Genomic DNA, 25,718 nt, shown 5'->3' with positions numbered 1-25,718 from the left:
TTAAATTTCAAAGTAAGGTTTTTTTAAAGCAATTTTGAAACAAGCATGCGTCTGAGAGGATGTAGAGATGTTATTGGAATGCTTGCTCATGTTTATTATGGGTGTGTCACATCCCACACAAATCAGACATCTGACTGACTACAACGGAGAACTAGAATGTGAACCTGCAGCCTTTTGAACAACAAAACAAAACAAAAAACACCGGTTTCTGTGACGCAGGGTTCTGCACCAGAAAGTGTGTGGTGTAACTAATATTTTTTTCAAAGAAGTTTTAGCCCTCTTGCTGTTCCTGTGTAAAGTATTTGAAATTATTTTTTTCGTTAATTCCTTGTACATGCAGGATTTCAACTGTACTTGTAAGCCTTGTAAGCTTTAAATGCAACATACTGTCATTTTCCAAGCTGTTTACTTCGTTCTTAATTCTGACTAGTGCCCTAAATCTGTCTGAAAGACTGGATTTTTGTGGCTTGCAATAACTTGCTGCTTTCACTCACACACTGTGTGTATCGCTCTCACACTTACTCTCTTGACAGTTGTGAAGGGTAACCATGGTAAATGGGCGGTCTTATGTGAACTTTGTCTTGAACACACAGGCCTGATAATTCATGTAACCTTAGACTAGAAAGGGACAAAAACAGCTCAGCACGGTCAGACCATAAAAGAGTTTCACATGAATAACAATGTTATCATTTAATTTTCAGTCATAAAACGGTTGGCTTTCTCTATAGCACATTTGTTCTTGCTAAATGAAATCTGCAGCAGATATTGTGAATATAATATAAAATGACTATAAAATGCATGAATATAATATGTATATGGCAAATACTTCTATAATATAATGATCTAATATAATATTGTTTATTATAGAAAACAATACAAATAAATATCATTTTTCATATTATAAATATTATTTTATAAAATAATTATATTATTTTAGAATACTATAAAAGAAATAGTAAATACAATAATTATATAAATAAATATTTTGTTAAACAATTAATTATATAATTCTATAAAATTATTCTGATTATTTATTTAATATTCAGTTATATAGTTATTTGCCAGTGTTTTTTTTATTATTATTTAATTTATTTTTTTATTTATTTTTATTATTATTGCTTATTAGCATTATATATGTATTATATTGCTAATGGGCCATATTAGATAAGTAAGTAAATGCATTAAATATTAGTTTTATCATGTTTGAAATTCACTGGAACTTGATCCACATAAAATAAAATGGGCGCCCTTGGTACACCTGAACAAAGATTCCCACTTTAAACAGAAACAGATTAAGAGTGATGAAAGGCAAAGAAGCCTTGGCATTGAGAGATCCTCAAGATCTTGATGGAGTTCAGGCCCAGTGAGGTGGGGCAAGGCCCCAAGTAGCCGGTCACTCCAAAAACACGGAGTAGACCTCCCAAAATGAGAGTATCAGTACATTTTGTTTAAGAACATTAAAACTCCAGCTCCAGGCTTTAGCATGTGAGTAACTGTCTCTGTGCTTGCTCAGTTGTCTGTAATGGTGCAGGTTCCCATTTATTCAGATGGTAATGCCGGGACAAAATAGAGTTTGTGTCTTTTAGAGAGGGCCTTCACTGTTGATACAGAGGGACCGAGCTATTCCACTCCCCTTTAGAGGAATGCATCGCCTGTGACCTCTGGTGTGTGTTTGTGTGTGGCAGTGAAGATGAGGAGCTTGGAGGGTAAAAGGTGGGTGACGTCTTAGAGGCCATGTCCTTTCTTTGAGCACTACTGAGTCGCCAACACAGACAAGCCTGAAGATAAAAAAGTCTTTGCTGCGTAGATGTATCGAAATGTTTGATACGAAATGGAAATCGGTGTCAGGTTCATGTTCATGTTGTTTGTGAGAGGAAGTGTTGTGTAGCTGTGTACACAAGTTTACGCCTCTTGGCTTTGTGTATGAACAGCATGTTTAGTTTAGTTGTCCATGGTTATGCTAAATTCTTTACAGATTCAACAGTAGTGGTTTAAGGAGAGTTAACGTTGGGATTTATCATCATTTGGTGTGTTCCTAAGCCATATTTAAACCATTAAATAACTTATTGAAGTGTACAGTGAGGCTCAAAAGTCTTAGAATTCAGCTTCTGCTTTGCAAAATTTTCCATAATAAATTATATTATGGTTTAAGTAAAAAGCAGAATATATAATGTAAAATGTAAAACAAATATTGATACATATATCAAATGTCATAATCTTTTTTAAAAGTGTGTATAAAAAGTAATTGAATTAGCAATTTAAGTTTAAAACAAGTTATTTAGGGTATTGTGTTTCCATATTTGTGTGTGTGTGTGTGTGTGTGTGTGTGTGTGTGAGTGAGAGTGTGTTTTGGAAATCCTTGGGTTTGCTATTGTGGGAACTATGTGAACAACACAACACAAACACACTGGCTGGAGCACGACCCTGTAAGCAGACCAAACATAATGTCACAATCAATTATGTCCACAGAGACAGAAAGAGAAGCCATTGTGTATGTGTGTGTGCTTGGTCGAGATTACCCTCTCTGCCATTCACCAGACCATGGCACACATACAGAAATCCATGAGCGCTGGAACACAGTCTTGACATGAAAGCTTAGTTCTAGTGCAGCACAGCACCAGTTCTATACCACATACTGAACCTTTTTTAAGCTCCGTTTCAGTTTCTCTTCCACTCTGTTTCTTGAGATTTGGTTTTCTTTCAAACGGTTTAAGGTTTCTGCTTAAGTAAAAATATAGCTTATTGAAAATCTTATACAGCGTTCTTAGTTTTTTTGTTTTTTTTTAGGACAATGTAATGTTTCAGCATGACAGAGAGAGTAAAATAAATCTGTGCTTTTCACAGATGATTACCCATAATTTAATTTCCTTCTCTGCTCTTGTGCAGTCTTAACCACCATAAATCCCCCCAATGATGGTTGTTCATAATTTCTCAATGACTGATTCTTAGATTCAGTTTTGAAAATGAAGTTGTTTTCATTTTAGACTCTCTGAATGAATGAACATATTGTGAGAATTTGCTCTTTGAAGATTTTTTTGTTCAGAACAATGAATACCCTAGGCTTGTTAAGTAGATGTGGGTCACAACAGATTTTATTATAGTGCTAGTATTTGTGTACTGTTAAGTAGAACAATTAGTGCATGGATGAATGATTCATTGACCAAACTTTGGTTAGCATAAGCCAAACTTTAATGGGCTGTGCACAAAGAATTAGAAAATAACTAAATTAGAGGTTATTTATAAATTACATCCTGTTTTTTTTAAATAATTTACTTGTTGCCAACAGGTTAGACCATACAGAAGCCTAGAGCTACAGAGAGGATGCCATAAAATTAACATTATTAGTAGTAGTTATTCATTGTTTTTAGTTAATTGTTTAAAGTCTCTGTTTGTATTGTGCATGATTCATTGCACAATTGCTTTTATCATATTAACATTCAATTAGTAATTAAGTATTAATATACAGTTGCCCTGTCTCTCAGAACAGAGGTTCCAAAGATGCTATTATGAACCGTTTCTGTTTTGCTGTAACATTTCAGAGGTCAAACGTGCAACGGAATTTTAAGGCTTTTTTTGGTTGTGCTCAAATCTCTTATCAGTCTTTACTGAATCAGCAACATTAAAGATTTTATATAGTGTGATGTCAGTGTGAGTCACCACATCAGATGGCTAAGAAGTATTAAGCCAGAGATGAGCTAAATGAATCCCTATTATTCCCATTTTGACTGTAACATGAAATTTAAACTCTCTCTCACACGCACACACACACACACACACACACACACACACACACAGAAAGACACATCATGAATACAGTTACATATTCACCAATATATTTGCTTCTTTTATTTATTTTGAAACTTGTTGGGGTTTCCTATCGTAAAGTCCCAGCACCATCTCAAATGCCTCCTGCTTCCTGAGAGGGTCCATGTCTCACCGTGTGCTTTGACAGTCTTTTGTATGTCCATAAAGCAGCATCTCAGGCAGCATTGTGGGTAGGCACCCATGCGTGGGAGCGGATCTCCCACACACAATCTCATGCCTCACACGTTTTTGAGTGCCAGTTCTGACCGAAAAGATCAAAGAGCAGTCAAACTAAACTCTGAGCCATGACATCCTCTCGACAACCAATGGCAACACGCAGAGCAAACTGCCTTCTCTTTGCCATTCTTACTGGCAGCTTAATTCTTGTCTCAATTGTTCTTACTCATGTTTTATAAATGAGCGTAATCCATTCAGACTGGTATGAATGTACGGTATGTCGGTACTGGCATAATAAAAGTGATATTGTGGCATAGATCCGTCTATCCATCCATCATCTTGAGGTATAGGACTTCAAGACTCATCAATATTAATTATTTGCCCATTTTTACATTTTTAATGTTGCTTTTTCACACCGTATTTAATCAAAAACAAAGTTCTGCACAATATCATAAAAACTCCCCCAATAGTGGCATACAAATTTCTAAGTTGTTTGTGGTTGACGAGGGCATTCTCTCCTTGTCTCTCTTTAGAGATGACCCTGTTTGCCTCCCAGCCTAAGTCTCTGGAATCATCCCCAGCTTCAGCGGCCACCACTGAAGACCCTGAACAAAGGATGCTGGAGAAAAGGACAAAGGTCATTGAGGAGCTTCTGCAGACAGAACAGGACTACATCAAGGATCTTCAGATGTGTGTAAAGGAGATCATTCACCCGCTGCAGAAAAAACAGGTAAGAAAACACTCAACAAGCGTGAATGATGTATTTATGTGATGAGAACCATTCAAATCCTCATCTTAAATATCCATGTGTCCTGTAGGCCCAGACTATTGATTTTGATGGACTCTTTGGAAACATCAACTCTGTAATTGACCTTTCCTGTCGGCTTAACAAGACCCTCCAGGATACTGACTCAATAGGTTGGAGCAATTATAGCATTATGGAGCATTATAGATTCAGATCAGTAGCCATATTGCCGTTTTACCATAATCGTTTTTGTTCATCCAGGTCAAGTGTTCCTGGACTACAAATGTGAATTGGAGGAGGTTTACAAAATCTATTGCCAAAATCATGATGATGCCATCTCTTTACTGGAGACCTATGAGAAGGATGAGAACATCCAGAAGCACGTGTTGGAATGTCTAGAGAAGCTCAGGTAATTTTGACTGCTCTTTTAAATGAATCGGACACCTTCAGCTCATTGCATGGTGTGGTTACAACTACCAACGCATGTCCAGATCCAGTTAAGCATGTTAATGCCAGTCATGATATTTAACAGTGTGTAAGTGTATGAGAAGAATTTGTGTTGGACACTAATTGTGTGTTATTTAATGTTACACATGGTCTGTAAGTTTGAATGGTATCTGGGATTGTCTGTCATGTGACGTAGATAGAATTCTATAGTAATACATCATCAACAGAGACAATGTTACAGGGTGTGCTGGCTCACTCATGCTATCATTAGTCTCCAAATCTAGAGGAACCAGTCCATTTTTTTAGTTTTACTTCTGCTTTAAATGGACTCATCTGATTGGACTTAGGATGACTGATGGAATCTGTGGCATTCCAAGACAGGAATTATTTATGATATTATAAAACCAATCATTTGTTATCCTATGTTAATAACAAATGGCAAACAAAGTGGGATCTATATACAACGAATAAACTCCATGAAAGTAGCCCCAATGTTGGAAAAACACATTTGTATACATTTTCCAACCGATGAGACCAGATTGTTTATAGCCGCTGTAGAATAGGTGATTCCAGGATGACACACAAGTTTTTAATACTACGTGAAGATTTTCTTTTCAACATTAATAATAAAAATAACAAATGTTATTGAGCAGTAAACCAGCATATTAGAATGATTTCTGAAGGTTCATGTGACACTGAAGAATGGATTAATGGATTGCCATATCAGGAATAAATTACATTTTAAAATATATTCAAATAGAAAACAGTTATTGGAAATTGTAATAATATTTCACAATATTATTGCTTCTGCTGTTTTTTTTTATCAAATAAATGTAGCCTTGCTCAGCACAAGAGACTTCTTTTTAAAATATAGAAAAATCTTACCGACCCCAAACTTTCGAATGCTAGCCTGTATCTTTGTTCTTGTGGATCTTTGTTATTGTGGATTAGTAATGAATGGCGGTAGAGGAATGCTGCACCTCACCTAGTTTCACCACTTTGTTGGTTTCACTGTTTTATCAATCGCTTCCCATTTGTTCCTCTAGTATTATATCTTAAGCTTGATTTGAATTTAAGAACAATTTGCCAGTGGCTACCTCATTTCTTGACTAATTTCAGTTCACTTCCTTCTAGCACAGTTTAGTTTGTTCTTGATGGTTGCTTTAGCGCTTTACCAGATAAAGCAAAGAATACAAGGAAATATTCTGCCAATTTTCCCAGAAGTTCCAGAAATGTTTTTCACTCCATCGTAGTTGGAGCTGTTTGTCCCAAGTATCAAGACATTTGTAAAATGAATGTGCACTTTGCCAGGCCCACAGCTTAGCTTTATACCAAATGACTCTGAATCCAGTTGAAACAATTGCTAACATGTTGCTTCTCTGGCATGATGGTACTGTAACAAAGCTAGCCCTAAAAATAGGGGAGAATAATCTTCCAAAAAGCGCTTTAAGAGTAATGTCTGGTGTGTTTTTATTACTTTTGTACTTCCACACTTGAGTGCACCAAACTCTGACTGACATTTCATTTTGGTTCTCAGTGGGAGATCAGAGAGGGGCCAGTGGAGGCCCCACAGAGGCTTACTGCTCGCCTAAAGCGGGTCACCCATGGCATGAGTTGCCCCAGCAACGGGCAGCTTATTAATCAAGTGCACAAATAGTATTTCAGTTTTTCAGTGTTTGTCGTCTTGCCCTTTTGCCCGTTGCATTCATGTTCATTGCAGAATGATGGCAAGACATAACTTTTATTTGTATAATAAGCTGTGAAACAAGGACATTAAATGTGATAAACTCATTAGCTTATTTCTAATAAGAGACAGAGGTGGTTTAACTCGAAACTGTGTTTTATTCCCTTTCTTTCCTCTCTCTCCTTCTTCCTCTCCCCTGACAGAGGGATATACCGTGAGTGGTAAGTTTAACACAACTCGAAAGCAACTGCATGTGAAGCGCCTGACAGCATGCTGAACGTTTATTAACCTGCGCAACCCTTTTCTCCTTGTGTTCATGTGGGACCAGGAGGCCATGTATGCTCTGTGTGTGTGTGCTGTGTGTTTTGTGATCGTTTCCTTGTATATTCTGAGTCATATTCTGACTTAAATTTGCACAAATGAGCAGGGATAGGTACTGAATCAGATTCAACTTGATTCTTTTGACTATGTTTCATTTATAATACCCATTTAGCAAACATATTCTTACGTATAGAAAGAAAATCTCTATTAATGCTGTATATTATGCAGGAACTTCTTTCAAACTGATTCAGAATTTCTAAATCTCATTTTACATTTTAATATTTGTTTTTTCCTGGGAATCAAACTACATTGGTACTTGTCTGTTTTTGATTCACTGAAAAGAACCATATAATAAGTCATTTGTTTGTGAATCGGACTACGCTGGTCAGATGATTTGAAAATCAGAATTGAACAATTGGGGATCACGATTAATCTGAAATTGCTTTTATTTCATCAGATTCCAGTCCTATAAATTAGATGCAGGTTGTGCAAAACAGTGATTTTGAGTCAGAATGTGATACCAGTGGGGAAATTGTTTTATATTTTCAACTGTTTTTGTACTTTATTTCTGGCAATTGATCTAATGCTTTCTGGTGATGTGGAAACAGTTATTATTAACCCAATCTCTGAGCTCATGGTGTGGTATTTTAAGCAATGTTATTTGTTAATGGGCGAAAACATTTAATTGCAGTGACTCAGCTTTTTAAACATACTCTTGTGCTTATTCAGATTCATTAGTTTTGAAATGTCCTATTCCGCAACATCCAAATCATGCTTCAGCACTGAAATTGAATCTCCTCTGTATTCATCCTATCAGTTATATTATGCACTTTTTTGTTAGACTATTTCAGTAGCCTACTGTGTCTACAGTAACCCTTTTTAAAGCGGTTGACGGTGAGCCAGTGGATAACTGATGGATGAAAACAATGTGTGTGTTCAGTGACCCCAGTCTACTCTCAGAGGAGGATGAAGAATGTTACCTTGATAAGTGTCTAAATCTTTTTTTTTTTCACTTTATCTCCCTCTCTCGCCCTTTTGTTCTATCACAGGGGAAAGACAAACTACATTAATCTGGGTTCCTTCTTGATAAAGCCCGTGCAGAGAGTGATGCGATACCCCCTGCTCCTGATGGAACTGCTGAACACCACTCCTGAGTCACACCACGACAGGAAGCTGCTCGCTGAGGCATTGAGGTCCATTAAAGAGATCAACGTCAATATCAACGAATTCAAAAGGAGAAAGGATCTTGGTATGTGACTGTTTATCTGTCTGTCTATCTGTTTGTCATTCTATCTATCTATCTTTCTGTCTATCGTTCCATCTATTATTCTATGTATCTGTGAGATTGATGGAATGTCTGCTATCTGGCTGTGAGTGTGATCCCTAACTCATCAGCACCATCTGTTGTCTATAGTGGTGAAGTACCGCAAAGGCGATGAAGACCGACTCATTGACAAGATCTCAAAGTTGAGTATGCACTCTATCATCAAGAAGTCTAACAGAGTGAGCAGCCATTTAAAGCACCTGACCGGGATCTCATCTCAGGTAAACTGGCACAGCTATTACCGCACCATCATTTCTGGAATGAGAGATTGTGTTGTGTTGTGTTGTGTTAACCAAACTGCTCTTTATTCCTTCTTAGATCAAAGATGAAGCTTTCGATGATGCTGAGAAACGATTCAGACTCCAGGAGCGGCTCATCAAATCCTTCATCAGGGACATCTCCCTCTATCTGCAGCATATAAGGGTATTGAAATTATTCTCTGCCTTCGTTCTTTACTGGTCTTCCCATATGCTTCCAATTTCATTTTGACCGTTTTTTGTTTTTCGTGAGCAAATTTGCTTTTCGATTCAGTATATGAAGTAATTTTGCCGGACCCTTTTATATCCAATAGGAGTCCACCTCGGTTAAGGTTCTGGCCGCCATCAGTTTCTGTGACATCTACACAGAACGGCAACAGCATGTGGACCCTGAACGGTTTCAAAGAGCTCATCGATGCATCAGTGACAAACAGTTCACGGAGTTTGTGAGTACCAAAATTACCTCACATTACCTTTCATAGTGAAAAACGTATAAAGCAGCAATCAGTCGATTTAAGTACTGTATTTTCCGGACTATAAGTCACACTTTTTTTCATAGTTTGGCTGGTCCTGCAACTTATAGTCAGGTGCGACTTATTTATCAAAATTAATTTGACATGAACAGAGAGAAATGAACCAAGAGAAAACATTACCATCTCCAGCCACGAGAGGACGCTCTATGCTGCTCAGTGCTCCTGTAGTCTACACTGAAGACATAGAGCGCCCTCTCGTGGCTGTAGACGGTAATGTTTTCTCTTGGTTCTTGGTTCTAAATAAATGCGAGTCATAGTCCAGTGAACTTATATATGTTTTTTTTCCTCATCATGACGTATTTTTGGACTGATGCGACTTATACTCAGGTGCGACTTATAGTCCGAAAAATACGATAGTCATTATTAACATTAGTTAAGTGTTTTCAAACACATTTCTTAATGAATAGACTAAATGATTTACATTTGGTGGATGACAAAACAGGCCAAACAGAAGGGCTTTTTTGACTTGGGGCACTATGTAACCATACATACATGTTGTTTTGTTTTCTTAGTAGTTATTCCACTTGTATTATTTTGTACAATTGTATTTTTTCCCCAATTCATGATATTGGCATGAACTATGTCTCGACTCGTTTCTTAATGTCTTTGAGCAGAAGGAGAGGACAGAAGCCCTAGTCATCACTCCCCTCACCCAGCTGCTCAATATGTTCGCCGGTCCCCACAAACTAATCCAGAAACGTAGAGACAAGCTGCTGGACTATGACAACTGTAAGGAGCGTGCAGAGAGGCTGAAGGACAAGCGTGTGCAGGAGGAGCTGCAGACGGCGAGAAATAACTACGAAGCTCTGAACGCCCAGCTGCTGGATGAGCTGCCCAAGTTCCACCGCGCAGCCGAGGATCTGTTCACCAGCTGCGTGAGGGGCTTCACCCAGGCCCAGAGAGACTTCATTGCACTCACGCTGGGAGAGCTTTCACCACTGCTGCAGGTGAAGACATAGTTTTAGCATGCTCCATAATAATCCTGTGAATTTTCGGCTTTCTTCATTCTTTTGTGTGTTTACATCTCCCTAGCTGTCTGGTTTGGGTGGTACAGAGGGAAATCTGGTGTCCTTGTTCCAGGAGGAGCACACCCGTGTCTTGGATTTTCTTCAGAGCTTTAGTTTCTTTCCCGATAATCTTCCCACAACAACTGTACGCAAGCCTTTTGACAGGAAGACTCTGGAGAAGCAGAACTCGAAGAAACAAGGCCCTGTGAGTTTTCCTAATGCATCCTGATCCAGAACAGACAGGTTTTTTTTTTTTTTTTAACAATGTTGTCTAAAACTGTTAAAAATTGTTAAGCTCAAATAAAATGAAGGTATTAGATAAAAAAATAAATAAAAACTTAAATGAAGATTAGAACTATATTGCCTTGACAACTAACTGAAATAAAATAAGTTTGGGATGGTGTTGGCGCATTGGATGAGACACATGCCTTTGGTGTGAGAGACCCGGGTTCGAATCCACTGTGAGACACCAATGTGTCCCTGAGCAAGACACTTAACCCCTAGTTGCTCCAGAGGCGTGCGACCTCTGACATATACAGCAATTGTAAGTCGCTTTGGATAAAAGTGTCAGCTAAAATAAATAAATGTAAATGTAAAGTGCTAAAAAAAATTACTTTAATTAAAAAATCATTATAAAACATAAAGTGTAAAACGAATAAGGATAAGAATGACAATTAGTTTAAATAAAGCTCAAGTAAAATATAAATATTAGATGAAAAGCAAGCATAAAAAACTAAATTAAATAAAGTAAAAAATATATTTGCTTGTCTACTAATTGAAATAAAATAAGTTTAGGTTAAGTAAATAAAAAAAAATTAAAGTTAAATAGAAATATGAAAAACAAAAACACATAACATTATTCAAATGTAAACAAGTTCAAATGCAAAAAAAAGGTATATATATAAAAATAGAAGGTAAATCTAAATATTAATGAGCGCTAATAGTATATAAATAATACTTACAATGTTTCTTTGCAATAACAGTAGTTAGTTTTACATCTCCTTTATTCTTTTATTAAAAAACAGCTTAAACCAAGATTAAAAACAGGTTAAACCAAGGTGGTTAACTGATCAGGCCAGTTTTAAGCTGTTTTGGACCCTTTGCAACTAGTCAATCTGAAAGTCCAGACAATTACAGTATTTTCCGGACTATAAGTCACACTTTTTTTCATAATTTGGCTGGTCCTGGGACTTATAGTCAGGTGCGACTTATTTATCAAAATGAATTTGACATGAACCAAGAGAAATTAACTAAGGGTGTACTCACACTAGCCAGTTTGAACCGTGCCCGAGTGCGTTTGACCACCAAAGCGCGGTTCGTTTGACTAGTGTGAGTGCTCCGAATCGTGCCCGGGCGCGGCTCGATTGGCCGGCCCTGGCCCGCTTGGAAGAGGTGGGCCAGGGCACGGTTCAGTTGGACTCGGGCGCGGTTCGCATGCAGTGTGAGCGCTAACCGTGAAGGAGCACGGAAAAGGACGCGTTGCGTCACGGTTTTGCGACGCTCCAAAACCAACATGGCAGGGAAAGGGTCGCTTTGGTCTACGGCAGAGGTGCAAAACGCATAAAAACTAAAAACTGCAAAGTCCTTGCTGCACTTCAGCTGGTACATTGCAAACATCCTCATACGAGCAGCGCGATTACGTGAAAATTTTCGCGCCACTAAGGCGACACATGTGTTAAACAACAGGCTGTGAGAGGGCTGTGGACCAAACGACACAAAATTATCCACAAAGAAAACAGAGCGATGTACTCCATTGCGTTCAGAGAGCGCCGCTCTTCCTGTTTATCCCGAAACCGTCACACCATAATGACGTAAGCGTGCTCCGGCACGAATGCTGAAACCCTATATATGAGTGCAGGCCAGAGGTGGAGTGGGGAGGGGGGACAATCGTACTCTGGCCCGGTTCATGGCAACTGTGCCTAGTGTGAGTACACCCTAAGAGACATGAAAACCAAGAGAAAACATTACCGTCTCCAGCCACAAGAGGGCGCTCTATGCTGCTCCTGTAGCCTCTACCTGAAAACATAGAGCTGGAGACGGTAATGTTTTCTCTTGGTTATTGGTTCTAAATAAATGCGATTTATAGTCCAGTGCGACTTATATATGTTTTTTTCCTCATCTTGACGTATTTTTGGACTGATGCACCTTTATAGTCTGAAAAATACGGTAAGCCACTGTAGGTCGCTTTAAACAGCACACAGTCAACCGTGGTTTAGGAATGACAAATTTCTGTCTGTCATTCATTCTCCTCTCTTTCTGTTCCTCATTTCTGTCTGATTTTGCAGCCAAACTACGTGCTGCAGACGGATGAGCACCGCGCTGGGCTTCTGACAAGATACGGGCCAGAGAAACTCTACCAGGCTGAGAGAAATTTCAACGCAGCACAGGACTTGGACGTGTCTGTACTGGAGGGAGACATAGTGGGTGTCATCAAACAGCAAGACCCCATGGGCAGCCAGAACCGCTGGCTAATAGACAATGGAGGTTTGTAACGTGTTATCTGTATGTGATACATGTGTCATCACCTCCTAAAATACATTCGGCCTGAACACACTTTTTTTCTCTCTCTCCTTCAGTTACGAAGGGCTTTGTGTATAGCTCCTTCTTAAAGCTCTACAATCCACGCAGGAGTCAGTCGGATGTTTCCATTGAGAGCCAGTCATCAAATGAGTCGGGCTACAGTGGATCCTCTCCCATGTTCTCACGGCAGAGTAGTAACAGCACTCTGACTTTCAACCAGGAGACATCGACTGTCAGCTTCACAACGGCGATGCCTCCACACCAATCACACACTCTCCCGAATCAAGAGAGCACTCCGAGAAAAAACAGAGAGGCTTCTTCAACGAACTACTCTTCCTCCAGTCAGAGGGATTCCCTCGACCCCACCTTCAGAAACTCTCCCAATCACAAAGAACTGTCCGAGACAGCCTCTCGAAAAAACAGGGAACACTCAGAGCCCTCCTACAAAAATTCCACCAATCACAGAGATGCGTTAGACTCTGATAAAAACACTCCTACCAATCACAGAGACACTTCAGACTTCTCTGAGACAGATTCTTGTCCCTCCAGTAAGAACTCCAGGTATGAACCATCTTTGAGGTACCATGACTCAAAGCTGAGACAAAATGGAGATTATTCGGTAAAGCAGAGGATGCCCGAGTACCCTCCCGAGGAGTATATAGATCCAGAGCCTGAACGTGAGCTAGATGGACAGCAGGTATGTCATACTGCACACAGAACTAGATCAGTCCAGAATTCAGTGATTGCATACTTTAGATTGTAGATTGTAATTCCAGTATGTAACAAATTAGAATATGACATGTTAAGTAACATTGCATGCATTAATTGTATGCCATTTAAATAATTGAAATGATTTAAAATAATAAGTCATTTTAAATAGAGAAATGCAATTACAAAAAAGAAACTTAATTTGTAATAAATGTATAATATAATATAAAAGAATGTATTAAACCATCATTTAAAATCTTCGATAACGTCTTTATATTAATAAGTTCAGCTTTGTCTTATGTTGAAAATCTTCTCCTTATTAGTTATTATTAGTTAGTTGTTACACCTTTTAATCTTTTAAAATATTGTGTACAAATTAATAATTTGAACCTTATAGTAATTAGGAAATGAAATCATTTAAAATAATGATTTTATATAATTAAACTATAAAAATACATATAATTTAACAAATATAATAAGTGTGTAACAAAATAATAAAACCACATTATTTGACATTCGTGGTTCTTCATATAATTAGGTTCAGTTTTGATTTTATGTTTTGATTTAAAAACCTTCCGTCACTTCCTGATATTGCTATACCACCATGTTAATCAACAATTTGGTATGTGAATTAATAGTAATAGTAATAATTATCATAAAAATACTAAACCGGTTTTACTTCTTGTCAATGATTATTATTAATTTTCTTTCTTTATATTCTCTTTCAGATATACTACGCTCTTTACTCCTTCAGTGCACGGTGTGCAAACGAGCTCAGCATTTCAGCCAATCAGCAGGTCCGAATCCTTGAGTTCCAGGACATGAATGGCAACCAGGAGTGGTGGCTGGGGGAGGCAGGAGGACGGAAGGGTTACGTCCCATCCAACTACATTCGCAAATCTGAGTACACATGAGATGGACATTTGTACAAGAACAATCCCCAACTACCCCAGACCTCTACAAACCAACTCATTACAGGGAGAACACTACAAAAGGACGTTATTGTGCCTTAACTATAGAGGAGATGCACTGATGTGGTGAACTTGTCATTGCTACTGATGAACAAAAAAATCCCCTCCATATTGACTACAGTCAATGAATGTAACTCCTGACTCCTAGTGGTCATAGAGGATGGTGTATGTGGAATTTAAAATAATGGGAGAGAAAAAATAAATAGTTTGGACCGAGAGGCAGATTGGTGTTGGATTCAGTGATCTGACATGTTCTGTTGTTCTTGGATACTCCTTTTACAGTGTTTGCACTTAATTGCTCCGTAGAGAGAATCTCTTTTGATGTGTAGGAGTGGAGTGGAGGAATTGTATTGGGCATGTGCGATTCACACTGGACGTAGACTGATGGGATTGATATTCCAGGACTGGCGATGACAGTGATGCCCGTAAATAAGAGTGCAAGAATGAGTGTTTTGAGATGTTGCCTTCCTTCATCTGACAATCACAGTGCACCTCAAGGGAGAAAAAAAGATTTTACTGGGTTTCAGTGAATGTGAACAAAATAATTAATATGAAGTGTTTGGATTTATTCCCCATTGGGGCTCTCAGATGATGACAGTATCACCACTGGTGACCATATCATATTGCTGAAAGTATGAATGAAATGCAAAAGACACTTTTTGTAAGGTACAGTGTTTTCTACCTTTTTACTTTTTGACAGCATTAAGTTTGCCACTTGCACTTGAATGCATTTACAAGTTAATATTGATGTGTTGAGCCATTGTGAGGGAGTTCAAGGCACCTGTGAGCTCATTGCACCAACAGAACTCTGAATATTTATCTCTCATGCTGTATATACTGAGAATGAACTTCTGCACTCCAGTGTGAACTGATCCATTTCTTCTCTTTAAAATAAAAAAGAAATCAGTTGAAAAACAGTTGCTTGTTATGTATTGTCTTGGCCTTAAAATTATATCAGTCATGGCCTAATAGTTAGAGAGTCTGACTTGTAACCGAAATGTCTCGGTACCGTGAGGGTTAGGTTTTAGGTGGGGGGAGTGATTGTACAGCACTCTTTTCCAACTTCAATGCAATGACTGAGGTGAGACATTAGTGCAAACCACTGTATCCCCAAGCGTGTGTGTGTGTGTGTATGTGTGTTTTCACCGCTCACTGCTGTTTGTGTGCACTTGAATGGGGTAAATACAGAAATTCCAAGTGTGGGACACCTACACGTCATGTCACTTTCACATTCAATATCTTACAGTTACAGATTATGGTAGTACCAGTTTGGAAATATTTGGCAGTACTGATTTTAACACAATGTTCAGATTATTGTTTTTCTTAAAATTATGTTTAAATGTACAGAATTCAGTTACACCCTTAAATAAATACAAAATGTATTTTTATTGCTGTATTAACAATCATTTCTATTAAACAAAACTGGAATAAATTAAAAATGAAAGATGAAATAATTTTTTTCACTATTGTCAGTTGTTTTCTAAAACCGTAGCAAAGACCTTCTCAAGAGTAAACACTGCCGGGTAACTGACCTAATATCTTTGATTTGTCAATAACACTGTGGATCAATGTACAAATACTGCACAACAGGTTGTTGTGATTTGTTTTTAGAATTATTTTAGAATTTTAGAATTAGAATATAAATATAAACACACACTCACACACCGGCATCAGTTCACATTAAAATTAAATTGAGCTACAATATTGTTGTAGTGCATATCTAGTGAGGCTCACTGGCCAGAACACAGAAAATCAATGCTGTTAGGTAATGATTGCTAGATAGTAAGCATAGAAAAGGGTCCAGGGTCATCCTCATACATGTCAACATATTTACTGTCCACAATATAGACAAGTGACTTATGGTGTTTGATTATGCACCTTTTACTCCTGAAATCATGTTAACTGTGATTCTGCTTCTGATGAGTCTTTCTGGCCTCACTTTGCCAGTCCAAGCAGCACCGGTATGTAACCATGTGAAACTATAAATCGCTTAAACATATATGCTTAATTGAGTGATATTATACTGCGATTTGAATGAAATTGTGTCAAATCTTTCAGGGTCTTTTGGATGAGATTTTAACTTTATTTGATGGTGAGAAGTCTTAACATTTTGGTTGGTGTCTGTTTATGCGTTTGCAAGGTTATTCGTTTATGCATGTCATTATTATTACTCTCTCGCCCCCTTGACAGAAATAAATGACTATACTGTTACTGACACCACGGGGGAAATATCCTCAGCCGAAATTAATGAAAGCATTGATTGGATTTTTTCCTTCTTTGATGAACCAGGCAAGAACTTAAGTACTTAAGTAGACAGTGCAAAGTTATTAAATGGGGTTAGTTTGGGCGCTCACAAACATGTACGCTGATCATGTTCAATACTTCTGTAGAAGTGTGTGATCCAAATCCATGCCAGAACAACGGAGTATGCGAGGTCCTAGAGAGTGGCGGCTTCAGATGCATCTGTAAAGAGCCTTACATTGGCAAAAAGTGCCAGGATGGTGAGATCTTAATAAGCTATACCTAACAATAATTATTAATCAGTAAGAGTTGGTATCGTTCTTGAGTTTTCATGTTGGAATCTTCTAGAGAGGAACGTGTGTAAGAAAGTGAAGTGCGGTCATGGTGATTGTGTCAGAACTTATGAAGCCCCGTTTTATGAATGCAAATGCCGCCCTCCCTATACACCCCCTACGTGCAAGAAAGGTGAGCTTTCATGTCTTCCATATCTGAGATATAGCAAATTACTTTTCAAAGTGTTTTTTTTTTCAGTAGTAAAGATAAGAGTAGTAGTAAAGATTAGAATTTAGTGATTATCAACGAGTTCATTAAAACAGGTCTATGTCAGATTGTAGTGAATTGCTATTTGTTTTCTGTGTTTGTCTTTTTAATTGCTTTTATACTTATGTTTGCAATATTAGCCTCTGCTTGTGACCCGAGTCCATGCCTGAATGGAGGAAAGTGTGTTAAAGGTCGTACCAGAGCCAGTTTCACATGCACATGTCCTGAAAATTACAGTGGGAGGTTCTGCCAAGTTGGTAATAAACTTTTTTTTTTTTTTTTTTTCATTTATTTTATACCAAACCAAATGGTATTTTAAAGCTACACTAACTTTTTCCCAAATAGCCAAAATTATATTTAAGTAACGTGCCAGTACATCAAAAAACGATATTCTAAACTGTGTTTTTGTCTAAATCACTATGGTAAGCCTATAATAATTTGTTTTGTATTTTAGAGTTGTCGGGGACGGATTTCACGGGAAATGGGAAACGTTATTTTAAAACAAATTATTTCAACAAGTCACAACATACCTGCGCATAAGACATAATTTTCATATATTAGGCTAGTCTGTTGTTATTGGGAAAGTTTTGATGTTTTTAGTCACAATCGCACTAACATGGTGATATAACTTATTTAGGTGTATGAATCAACCACTAGAGGGCAAAAAATAATATATTGTAGCTTTAAATAACCTCATAAACTAGATGGAATAATGTTATAAACACATAATGTAATTTTGTATTCAGGTCCAAATGATTGTTATGAGGGAAATGGGGAATCCTATATAGGTTTTGTCAGTCAGACAGTGGAAGAAATTGAATGTTTACCATGGAACTACTATCGGATTCCCTTCAAGGAGTTTGAAGGGAATGAGACCATTGGAGCCCACAATTACTGCAGGTTAGAAGTTGGTTTTAGTAAATCTCACAATGAATTGTGATATAACATGTTGCCTTAACAATTTTTGCCAATTAAGAAATCCGGATGGAGACCGGGAGCCCTGGTGCTTTGTGAATGATAAGGGGAATCTCCGGTGGGACTACTGTAATGCCAAGCCATGCTCTGAACCAGGCACAGAATTTCCTTCTATTTTTTCTCTCTTCTATATAATGCAAAAACAGAAACACATGTTCTTCAGTCCGCTCTAGCAGTCGGTGTTAATGATATCATATACTTATTTACCTTATTAACTCTGACAGAACCAGTGAAACCCTCCAGAGCCCCTGAAAAACTGCAGTTTTCTGACTGTGGAAAGATCCAGGCTAGTATGATAGCCCCAAGGATATTTGGTGGGAGGAAGTCTCTGCCTGCAGCCCATCCCTGGCAGGTCTCATTTCAGGTCCGTCCCAAGGGCTCTAACATATCCTTCAGCCACAACTGTGGAGGAACCCTTATTGACTCCTGCTGGGTCCTAACTGCAGCCCACTGCATGTAAGTTAGGGGGGTGCTGGTGTTGCATTAGGTCTATGTAATGTTCAATCAGATAACTCTTACTTAAATTTATGTTGTCTTTAAGTTATTAATTAAATTATATTGAATCTTGATGATTTTGCACTCGGTTTTTACAGTAGTTTTGCCTTTGAGGGGTATATGCAACAAATATCAGTTTGATAAACTATATTTGCATGGTTTGCATGATCATGGCAGTGATGAGAACGAGGAGGTAAGGGTGGAGATGGGTGGTGTGAACCTGGAGAAAGATGATCCTGCAAAACAGTTTCTTGAGGTGGAGAAAATCATGGTTCATGAGAACTATACAGAGACTCCTGAAGCCCTGTATAATGATATAGGTCAGTAATTAACTCGCTAAGTGAACTCTATCTATCTATCTATCTATCTATCTATCTATCTATCTATCTATCTATCTATCTATCTATCTACCGATCTCGTTTTATTTTAGTCTGTTCTGTATTCTATCATTCTAACTTGCCATGTCAATAATTCTATCATTCAGTCCATCATAGCTGTTATAGGGTAAAAGAAAAATATCCAACTTCTGTTTGGAATGTATTCAATTTTGGAGTTTATAGACTGTACATTTGTAAATCCCATTTTAATATTGTTATTGGTTGTGTCTATATCCTTAATTGTATTAACATGATAGCAAGTTATAAGATTTTGATTAAAAAGTAAAAATAATAATAACATTCAGGTTTAAGAGTGATAACTATAACTAGTGTCCACACCAACACACAATAATTGTCAGTTTATTGTAAGTGTCTGCTGCAATTATGCCATGTGCTGTGTATGGATTATGGGTGTCAATGTTTTTTATCGTTCATCCCAAAAAAAAAAAAAAAAAAAACTGTAAGTGATTAGAATTGTTGTTCTGTGTTATCCTTGTTGCGGTGTGTGAATTATAAAAAAAAAAATTTAGTTATATTGATAGTTATATCTATCATTCTTTGTGTAAACAGCCTTAATATCATTTAAAATGGGTGAATTTTCATTTTATGCTGATTTACATTTTTGTAACATTGAATGATTCAAAAATAATGCAAATGAAGCATACAGTATCCTAGTTTTACTGGAGGTTAAAAAAATGACATCCCGGGGCGAAGCGCATTGTGAACAGCCTAAAGTAGTATTAGCATCTTTTTTTAAACCAGTTATGTGACAACTTATGTAACTCACTGTAACTCACAGTGCTTTTGTTTCTCATCTCTACCAGCCCTGCTGAAACTAAAGGCAATAAATGGAAGGTGCGCCAATGAGACCAGGTCCGTTAGGGCAGCATGTCTTCCCACGGATTCATTCCCTGATAAAACTATGTGCACCATATCAGGCTATGGAGCCACTGAGAAAGGTGTGGTTTCCATATTCAAATTTCACTGTAGACATTCACCATAGCCACACCTGCCTCTGAGAATATCTGTCATCTATCTATTACTCTTTCTTCCAGATCATGCTGTCTCTCCTCAGCTGCTGGATGCCAAAGTTCTCTTAATCTCTCAGAAGCGTTGTATGTCTCGTAATGTCTACGGGAACAGAATGGATGATTCCATGATGTGTGCTGGATATATGCAGGGAAAGATTGACTCCTGTCAGGTGTGCTCCAATCTCAAATTAGTTTTTTGTCTTTCAGTGAAAATTGTATTAATATACATCAAACACTAAATCTCATTTAAAATGATTGTGCAAATTGATGGCGCAGTATTTAATTTTTTTAATAAATGGTTTTCTTTTTATAGGGTGACTCTGGTGGACCCCTGGTTTGTCAGAAAAATGAGACTCATTACATCTATGGTGTGGTGAGTTGGGGTGACAGCTGTGGCAAGAAGAACAGGCCCGGTATCTACGCCCGAGTCACCAAGTTTCTTGACTGGATCAATGAAAAAATGCGAGCAGTTTAGGATGTCTACTCAAAAGGTTTGAGTTCAATGAAAAAAAAAAATGTATGCATGTGTATATCATTAGGCAGCAGACCAATTAAAAATAGTTCTTTCAATGTCACTTTTGTGATTCATGTTCATATCAAAATCAAAGGGAAGTAGTGACATTTTCCCATCGGAGTGTAACGGACTGCCAAAAAAAAATTTCATGGTTATGGATTGATTTTGGCATGCTTACTGGGGCAGTTTATGCAAACTTAATGACTGGATAAGCCTTTTTAAACCGCAGACCCATACCTTTGATTAAAAAAAATAGAATTCTTGCATAAATTCTTAACAGTATGATTAAAATATATTTAAATACTAACTTAATCTCATTACTTATTTTGCCTTTTGTAAAATTTTCAAAGTCAAGTTGTTAATAAATGTGTTTGTACACATATCCAAGTAAAAATGTTTAGGAAATCTTGATGACAAACGTACTTTGAAATAAAATTTCTTATTTTTAATCTCATTAAAACCCATTGAGTATGAATCAATGAATGTCGCACAGTACAAATATTTTGTATCAACAGTTTATTTCCAGTTATTGAAGGTTTAATTTGCTTCTTAACACCAAAACATAAGAGACACTGAAAAACTAAAAAAAATTAGGTATACATCAAATCAGCCATGTTCAGAGAAAGAAAACCTTTATTATTCTTCATGAAAATTATGGTCAAGTGAGCATGTCACAAATGATAGAAGTCTCCCAGAGATGTGAAATAAGCACAGATTTCTGCCTTATAGGTTTTCACAAAAGGACTTGGACAGGATCTTTCTGCAAAAAGAATAAATGCTGCAGCCAAAATTGAAAGAAAATCAAGGCGTTACACAGGAGCAATCAGGAGAATACTGGAAACAGCCAAGCACTCTGCACCGCAACACGCCACCTTAACAGCTAACCAGCAAAACTCAACTGCTACGCAACTGCGCCTAGTGCATAGAAAATACACAAGAGAGAATATTAGCAATCACGTTATTGTTAAATTTTCCATTTAAACCATAACACCTGCTCTGTTAGCAAGCTTTATGATGTCACCGTTTTACATAAAGGTTTTTTTAGCGGCCAAATTTCTGTCTCCACCCAGTCCTTTAAGGTCAAAGAAATATTCACATCCAAAATTGTCCAATAATAAGAGTTTATTAAGAACAAAAATCTGATTAAAAATGAACTTACTTTAGTCTGGGAGTTTCAAAAACAAAAAATAAACTACCAAAAATAAAGAGAAGTGATTTCACCTATTAGCCCAATTTAGGCATAAAGATCATTTAATATCACAAGAAATTCAAATGACAAAAACAATTGTGGGCAACAAAGAAAAACTAGTCATTTAAAAGATTTAGACTAAATCACAATAACCTTTCGGTCAGATATATGGATAATTTGAGTATCCTCAGATGGACATCTGTTCGGTGCGATCCTCGAAGATTCAACCAGCTGACATCATCTAGAAGAAAAGAAGAAGTTAGTTAATTTCAAACAGCAAAGCAGAGGGTGTCTTACAGTAATCGTCATAAAACGAGGCATTGCATATTACGCAATGCTCGATAACTGGTCCTCAGTTATACAGAACAAACAGGCACTCTTTTCCACACATCGAGTATCTTGCCATGTTTAAAATTAATCTATGGACCTCATTTTTGTTCTGCAAGGAACCTCATGTACCTGATGTTTGTTCTGCGAGAAACCTCATGGGTGGAGAGCCAACAAACCTGAGGGTGGAATTAATGTCTCATAGCCATTTTAAGTGTCAGCAAGCTGAGGTATACTTCATTGGCAGTTAGAACAATTACTTGCGTACTAAGTTACAGACCGGTTAAAATCAGATACCCAGCAGCCTGACAGCTTAAACTAGCTCTGAGAACACACCCCACATCCATCCCGCTTTTGCCTATGCCACAATAGACATGAGTTTGTGACAAGGATGATGAAAAGGTCTCAGTCCATTGTCCTGAAGACGTACCTCAACACCACCTCAACACTCAATGAGACCGACCTGCTCCATAGCAACCGCCAATCAGCAGCAGGCAGCCATTGGTCGGATCACACACTAACTGCTCTCAAACTGCCCCAAACTCCTTTTGCAAACAGGAATCAGCAGCTTGGAGGAAAAAATTCCACATTTAGATGAAAAATCAATGGATTTTGGCTGGTACACGTTTCAAAACAAACATACTTACGGTATCATACCCAGGACAGCTCCAAATCAAACATCCGTTCTGAGGTTTAGGATTTAAGTTAAAAATAAACCCTTAAAGTCATGCAGAAACTGAGAAACCAGACAAATGCTGTAAACCCAAAACTTGGGTAATACATGAAACCTCCTTTGAGATAATGCATCTGCCGATCTACTACATCTGCAGATGTATGGAACTTAGTGAAAGAGGAAAGTAAGGGGGGGGGGGGGGGCATTAAATAGATTTTAGGCAGCCATTTTAAGTGATCAGTGAGCCACGCAAGTATTTATTTTAAACTACTTTGGGCTTGAGTTATAATGGTGGTCATTAGCTGGTCTGCTTTAATCAGTTTAATTAAATGAAGTTCATGACTAGCAGCATTAACTATATTTAAAAAAAATTTAAGTGCACTTGTCATTACAATTATTGGGTGATACAAATTCCCCCAGCTGCAAGAAACAAGTCACGACGTCTTCATACAAAGCATTAGGCTCACCTATGTTTCAGCTCAGGATTCAGCAGTGGCTCCAGCGTCCTCTGGAGATTTGGGTCTGCTTCTCGATCTGGATCGTGATTTGGATCCTTTGTTTGATCTGGGAGTATGGCTCCTGGAGTGAGACTTGGACTTAGACCTTGAACGGGACCTGGAAGGAGATTTGGACTTGCTTCTGCGTGGTGTGCGGGTTTTGGAGCGGGAACGGGACTTAGATCGGGAACGGGAGTAGGACCTGGATCTGGATCGGCTGTAGCGGGATCTGCTACGGGAACGGCTTCTGGATCTAGACCGGCTGTGCCTCCTGCGCCTAGGACTACGGCTAAAAATAGATTAACGTGAACAAATTAGCATGAATATTGTTTGCATAGAGAAACAAACACTGTGTTACAGCCTTACAAAACACCAAAAAGTCTTTATAATTAAAAGCTGAGTAGCTTATACACGTTTAAATGGGAGCAAACAAAAACGCGTGTGTTTGCATGCAGTCATGTTTTATTGTCTTCATAACCAGTAATTCGAGTATAATTACCACGTTATCGTATTCAAACAAAAACTCGTAGCACAATTGGAAGTTTGATTCACTTCAGAGAATCGGTTCTTTCTAATAATTCGGTTAAAAAAAAATCATTTGTTACGGTATTACGTAACCTCCAAGTATTTTTTTTTATTTTAAAAATATTTTACAGAGAATGTTGTAATAAATCCGCTAGGAATGGGTTTGGTTTCCAAACATTACAAATTGATTCAAAAGAAAAAGACTCCATTACCATTCGATCACAAATTGCTAATATTAACGGTAAAGTTACTTTGCTTCGTTCACAACGTTGAGCGATTGTTTGGTACAACGCCAGATACGACGGCACGATAAAACGGGGAACTATTTACTGAATTAAGTAAATAGGACTTACTGAATTAAGTTATTTAGGGCGATAAAACATCGCGTTTGTACGGTAAGCAAAACAAGAAGTTGAGCACGTGTGGTTTAGCGCTCTTGAGGCCTAAGGGCCTCAAATGTGACCTTTGAACGAGAACATTAACTTAAAATGGTTTAAAAATGACAATATTAAAAGAAATTGCATATGCGGGCCTTACCTTCGGCTTCTCCGTCCATGTCCCCCGTACCTCCTCGGTGGGCCTCCACGGCGGCTGTAATGTGAATCTGGCGGGCGCCCGTATCGCGCCATCTGCACGCGCAGCTCGCGGCCGTCCAGCAGCGCGCCGTCCATGGCGTCCATCGCATCCTCCGCGTCCCGCTTATCATGAAAACGGACAAAGGCGAACCCGCGGCTCTCTTTTGTGTACCGGTCTCTCGGGATATAGACGTCCCCGACTCGGCCGTACTTCTCGAAAACCCGCCGCAGTGTTTCAGGGGACGTGCGGTACGTCAGATTGTCGACTTTTAAAGATGTCATGCCCTCGACGTCGGGCGGAGGTCTGCCGTAACTCATCTTGAATCACTAACCCTACTGCAGTATATTACGCGAAAAATAAAACAGATGCTTGCAAGATTTTCAGGAAAAATACCGAATCATTCGGAACGTCCAAAGAAACACGCCGAGAGCAGATAACTCTCTAAAATGGCGGTAACCGGATGTTCGTGTTCCGTGGGGGTCGGCTTTTATTTTCTTTGAAAGGAGAGGAAACACTGCCACCTCTGGTCTATAAGTGACACTACAGGTGACCTGATCTCACAAGCTCCTCTTGACTGGGAACAGAGTTTTAATTGTTATTTAGTAGCAGTTGTTCAAAATGTAACAAACGAGCATTTATTTGACGTCACCCATACTCATTCAATCCAAAATTAAGCATCCCAAATGAAACACACACACACACACACACACACACACACACACATATATATATATAACTTTTATACATCCATGGAAAAGTTTGGGGGTCTTTCATGTGAAGATGATCATATTTGCGGGTCTGTGGCATCTATAAGATTGAAAGATAATGATGATAATAACAAATCAGTAAAGCTTATTCTATAATCTTAGATGCATATATTTTAATGTTCAGTCTTTGACTGGCCAGCACGTGCTGTTATATCAAACTACTCCCAAATTACATCCTATAACCTTCAAATTGTGATATTTCCATTTGTATCTTTGTGAACACAGAAGAACATTCCATGAAACCCCACAGTTATAAGTTTAAACAAACAAGAGCAAGCAGTTCAAGAGCACAGAGCATGGGCCTCAAGTACAATAAAAAGAAACATATAAAATATAATGGAACAGTTAAGAAAATAAAACAGCAGAGTTGCTCTCTTGAAGCAGCACAATTAGGCTGCAACATAAATGTTTTTTAATATAGTGACAAATGCGAATAAAATAAAATAAAAAACATTCACATTTAAATTAGCCAGAGCTAAGTGACACAAGGGCC

General features: G+C 38.0%; 3 protein-coding genes across 16 annotated transcripts in view; 2 read left to right on the top strand and 1 right to left on the bottom strand.

Annotated features, from left to right (window-relative positions):
* LOC113073774 (dynamin-binding protein-like) overlaps positions 1 to 15,415 on the top strand; it is a 43,264-nt gene extending 27,849 nt beyond the window's left edge. For 2 of the 4 annotated variants that reach the window (XM_026246533.1, XM_026246535.1), the window contains 13 exons: positions 4,515 to 4,711; positions 4,800 to 4,899; positions 4,988 to 5,135; positions 7,061 to 7,078; positions 8,228 to 8,427; positions 8,593 to 8,723; positions 8,821 to 8,925; positions 9,074 to 9,205; positions 9,907 to 10,239; positions 10,325 to 10,504; positions 12,585 to 12,783; positions 12,876 to 13,516; positions 14,256 to 15,415. In XM_026246533.1, the coding sequence (XP_026102318.1) occupies positions 4,515 to 4,711; positions 4,800 to 4,899; positions 4,988 to 5,135; positions 7,061 to 7,078; positions 8,228 to 8,427; positions 8,593 to 8,723; positions 8,821 to 8,925; positions 9,074 to 9,205; positions 9,907 to 10,239; positions 10,325 to 10,504; positions 12,585 to 12,783; positions 12,876 to 13,516; positions 14,256 to 14,441 (2,570 nt within the window). In that variant the 3' untranslated portion in view covers positions 14,442 to 15,415. The remainder of the gene's footprint in view (positions 1 to 4,514; positions 4,712 to 4,799; positions 4,900 to 4,987; positions 5,136 to 7,060; positions 7,079 to 8,227; positions 8,428 to 8,592; positions 8,724 to 8,820; positions 8,926 to 9,073; positions 9,206 to 9,906; positions 10,240 to 10,324; positions 10,505 to 12,584; positions 12,784 to 12,875; positions 13,517 to 14,255) is intronic. The other 2 variants (XM_026246532.1, XM_026246534.1) reach the window with 2 other exon arrangements.
* Positions 15,416 to 16,314: 899 nt separating this feature from the next.
* LOC113073776 (hyaluronan-binding protein 2-like) lies at positions 16,315 to 21,435 on the top strand. The gene is made up of 14 exons (XM_026246536.1): positions 16,315 to 16,459; positions 16,557 to 16,590; positions 16,689 to 16,787; positions 16,889 to 16,999; positions 17,088 to 17,204; positions 17,420 to 17,536; positions 18,026 to 18,179; positions 18,256 to 18,350; positions 18,479 to 18,710; positions 18,927 to 19,069; positions 19,951 to 20,085; positions 20,182 to 20,327; positions 20,471 to 20,648; positions 21,401 to 21,435. Exons 1-13 carry the CDS (start codon positions 16,358 to 16,360, stop codon positions 20,630 to 20,632), a joined length of 1,647 nt encoding a protein of 548 aa, XP_026102321.1. The 5' UTR covers positions 16,315 to 16,357; the 3' UTR covers positions 20,633 to 20,648; positions 21,401 to 21,435.
* LOC113073778 (serine/arginine-rich splicing factor 2-like) lies at positions 21,171 to 24,933 on the bottom strand. Of its 11 annotated transcripts, none has more exons than XR_003280525.1 (4): positions 24,420 to 24,933; positions 22,618 to 23,646; positions 22,014 to 22,101; positions 21,171 to 21,586 (listed from the first exon to the last, which is right to left on the bottom strand). XR_003280525.1 is itself a non-coding variant. In XM_026246540.1 (3 exons), exons 1-2 carry the CDS (start codon positions 24,773 to 24,775, stop codon positions 23,340 to 23,342), a joined length of 663 nt encoding a protein of 220 aa, XP_026102325.1. In that variant the 5' UTR covers positions 24,776 to 24,933; the 3' UTR covers positions 21,173 to 22,755; positions 23,328 to 23,339. The 11 variants fall into 11 exon arrangements, 3 of the variants coding, with proteins under 3 accessions (XP_026102325.1, XP_026102323.1, XP_026102326.1); XR_003280526.1 differs by having other exon boundaries at positions 21,173 to 21,586; positions 22,651 to 23,646; XR_003280522.1 differs by having other exon boundaries at positions 21,287 to 22,101; positions 22,618 to 22,755; positions 23,328 to 23,646.
* Positions 24,934 to 25,718: the final 785 nt, after the last annotated feature.

This window comes from Carassius auratus, unplaced genomic scaffold (assembly GCF_003368295.1).
Source record: "Carassius auratus strain Wakin unplaced genomic scaffold, ASM336829v1 scaf_tig00012847, whole genome shotgun sequence".
Taxonomy (NCBI): domain Eukaryota; kingdom Metazoa; phylum Chordata; class Actinopteri; order Cypriniformes; family Cyprinidae; genus Carassius; species Carassius auratus.
The sequence above is the reverse complement of the archived record's forward strand: the minus strand, read 5'-3'. Positions and strand labels throughout refer to the sequence as shown.